Source organism: Vicia villosa, linkage group LG4, assembly GCF_029867415.1.
Source record: "Vicia villosa cultivar HV-30 ecotype Madison, WI linkage group LG4, Vvil1.0, whole genome shotgun sequence".
Classification (NCBI taxonomy): domain Eukaryota; kingdom Viridiplantae; phylum Streptophyta; class Magnoliopsida; order Fabales; family Fabaceae; genus Vicia; species Vicia villosa.
Window position 1 is genome coordinate 38,414,268 of NC_081183.1, and position 3,306 is coordinate 38,417,573.

The 3,306-nt window shown below is 32.4% G+C and overlaps 1 protein-coding gene across 1 annotated transcript; it reads left to right on the forward strand.

Moving 5' to 3' along the window:
• The first annotated feature begins 200 nt into the window (after nucleotides 1-200).
• Nucleotides 201-524, forward strand: LOC131597090 (uncharacterized mitochondrial protein AtMg00810-like). Its single transcript, XM_058869804.1, has one exon. The coding sequence runs from the start codon at nucleotides 201-203 to the stop codon at nucleotides 522-524; it is 324 nt and encodes a 107-aa protein (XP_058725787.1).
• Nucleotides 525-3,306: the final 2,782 nt, after the last annotated feature.

Here is a 3,306-nt window from a genome sequence, read left to right on the forward strand (position 1 = left end):
TGAGTGATCTTGGCTTGCTGCATCAATTTCTTGGTATTGAGGTTTACCAAGATGAATATGGAGTTTTTATTTGTCAAAGGAGATATGCTGAAAATATTTTGAAAAAGTTTGGGATGAATGGCTGCAAACCTGTTGATATTCCTTTAGTGGTGAATGAAAAATTAAAAAAGGAAGATGGTGGAAGATTAGTAGATGCAAGCATGTATAGAAGTTTGGTTGGAAGTTTGTTTTATCTAACAGCTACACGACCCGATTTAATGTTTGCTGCTAGTTTACTCTCAAGGTTCATGAGTAAACCAAGTCATTTACATCTTGGAGCAGCAAAAAGAGTTCTAAGGTATGTCATGGGATCCATGGAGCATGGAATCAGGTTTGAAAAGAATTATAAACTTGAAGCTAAAGGCTGTTGTGACAGTGATTGGGCTGGAAGTGTTGATGACATGAAAAACACTTCTAGTTATGTGTTTAGCCTGGGTTCCGGAGTAATTTCTTGGTGTTCGAAGAAACAAGACACTATAGCGTAATCTTCAGCTGAAGCAGAATATTTGGCAGCTGGTCTGGCTACACAACAATCGTTGTGGTTGAGAAGAATACTTGAAGATATCGGAGAAAAGCAAGAAGAAAGTCTGTTGCTGCACCGTGACAATAAATCAGCAATAGCCATGGCGGAGAATCCTGTTTTCCACAGTCGAACAAGACATATTAATATAAAACACCACTTCATTCGAAGTGTGATCGAAGATGGCGATGTGCAGTTAGTGTTCTGCAATTCACAAGAGCATCTTGCAGACATTTTTACTAAAGCACTACCAAGGGGAAGATTTCAGCAACTTAGAGAAGCAATGGGAGTTAAAGATCAACACATTAAGGGGGAGTGTTAAAATTAATGTGTTGTAACCATCACTATTAGTAAGCATTATGAAAGAAGTGTAACCATCACATTATAATGATTGTCTTTATTTAGAGTTATGTTAGAATTGTATCATTAAGATTGAGAGAACCAAAGAGTCCTCATCTTAATTATCATCTTATTGTCTTCTATGCCAGTTTTAATTCAAGCCTATATAAAGGCTTTGTAATGCTAAGAAAGATATAGCAGTGAGTGGTGAATTCAATAAAATCAGCAGTTTTTTCAATGTTCTTTTACCAGTAGAAGTATAGTGCAGAAAGTGACTAAAACCAATTTTCCTCTGCAGAATCCTGCAACACTATAATTTATCACATACCACCTCTAGAATACCACCAACAGAGAGACTATGAGGTTTGCGTGTTTTTTAAGTCTATTCTTATTCTATATTTGTTATATATTACAGATTAGAATCATGGTATGCTCACTTTAGAACATTTGGCTAATATGAAGAAGTTAAAAAATGTGCATATCTGATCTGTTATATGTCCATGCTCTTCATTCTTGGTTTTCTATGTGTGATATTTTATCATGTAAATCTACATGAGCTTTTTTACCTTTATTTTCATATATATAATGTTTTCTTGATTATTTTTGGTGCAATCCTATTGTATTGGAGAAATCGCCCGTCTCTCCAACATGTGCACGTACTCTAGTTTTTACCAACCTATTGTGTACAACTTGTCCCGGTGGTTTGTAATTTTAATGCAATGTATATAACAAAATGCTTATTTTTTTCTCAAGTTTTCTTTGTCTTTAGGCTATATATTCCTCTTAGAATTTTTCTCTTAGTAATCTGAGAGTTTGATAAAGTTAATCATTGTTTTCTTATCTCATATATTTGGTTTGTTTTTTCTATGCAGAAAACTAGTCAAAGTAGTAGACAGCTTTTAAACTCGGGAGGGCTGTGTTTTTGTTTTCTCCTTAACAAAAAAATTGGTTATGATTTAACAAGATAACTAAGAGACCACAGGGCCAAATCAAGAAACCAGCAGTCACAGGTAAATCATGAACCAGTCCACTGGTTGGTCCGATAAGGTCTCAGAAACTGTTTGAATACCATTTTGAACCAGCCACACAATCAACTTTATAGTCCTATGTACAGTTAGTTAGTTAAAACAATTTATAACAAACATGATGGCACTATATAGATGGCACATTATTATCAATATATTTTCCCTTCTAATATATTAAAGTCAATATTGAATGCATTATCTATTCTCGTATCAGCATTTATGGTTGAATTCTTCTTTTGCAATTCATCTATTAAATATGATATAATAAAACAGGATGTAAATTTGTTCATTAAGGGTGTAAATCATTTTTAAAAAGGGTGTAACTAAGAACGTATTCACACCCAATTTTCATTAAAAAAATGGTGTAAATTAGTATGTATTTACACTTGATTTTAATTAAAATAGGGTGTAAATTAGCATGTATTTACACCAGATATTTATTAAAATAGGGTGTAAATTAGCATGTATTTAGACCCAATTTTTACTAAAATAGGGTGTAAATTAGCATGTATTTACACCCAATTTTTATTAAAATAGGGTGTAATTAAGAACGTATCTATACCCGATTTTTATTACAATAGGGTGTAATTAAGAACGTATCTACACCCGATTTTTATTAAAACTAGGTGTAATTAAAAACGTATTTACACCCGATTTTTGTTAAAACAGGGTGTAATTAAAAATGTAATTACACCCGATTTTTGTTAAAATAAGGTGTAACGTAGAACGTATTTACACCCGATATTTTTAAAATAGGGTGTAATTAAGAACGTATTTACACTCGATTTTAATTAAAATAGGGTGTAATTAAGAAAGTATTTACACTCTTTTTAAACGGGTGTAAATTCGTTAGACATTTCTCACCCGGTGGATATACACCCGATTTTTAAAAAAAATAATGGGTGTAAATTTAATAAAAAACGGGTGTAAATTAACATTTTTGTACTAGTGAGGCACCCTCTCTCGTTCATTGAATAAGATTCGAATCTATGACAATGTGTTTTTTAGGCTTGATCAAGTTGGTCAAAGTCATCATCTTATGTGTCTTGAATCATAAGTTAAAAAATGTAAAGCAGGTTTTTTTGAAGCATGACTCAAATCAAGCATATGGTTCGAATCAAACATCAATTAGAAATTTTGATTTCGGACCTATCACATTGATTCAGATCAAGGATATGTTACTTGAATCCCAACACTCCTTCAGTCGAATCACAATTTGACTCGAATCATGATTACTCACCTTTTTGGAGAAAAACATGATTCGAATCACACTTTTGTCTGAATCCAATCATGAGTGCAAATCATGATTCAAATCAAAATGGAAAATTTCATATTTTACTACCTTGATTCAAGTCATTAATTTTTTATTCATATCATAAATCG

Coding starts and splice junctions, on each gene's coding strand:
- LOC131597090 (XM_058869804.1), top strand. CDS start 201: ATGTATAGAAGTTTGGTTGGAAGTTTGTTTTATCTAACAGCTACACGA.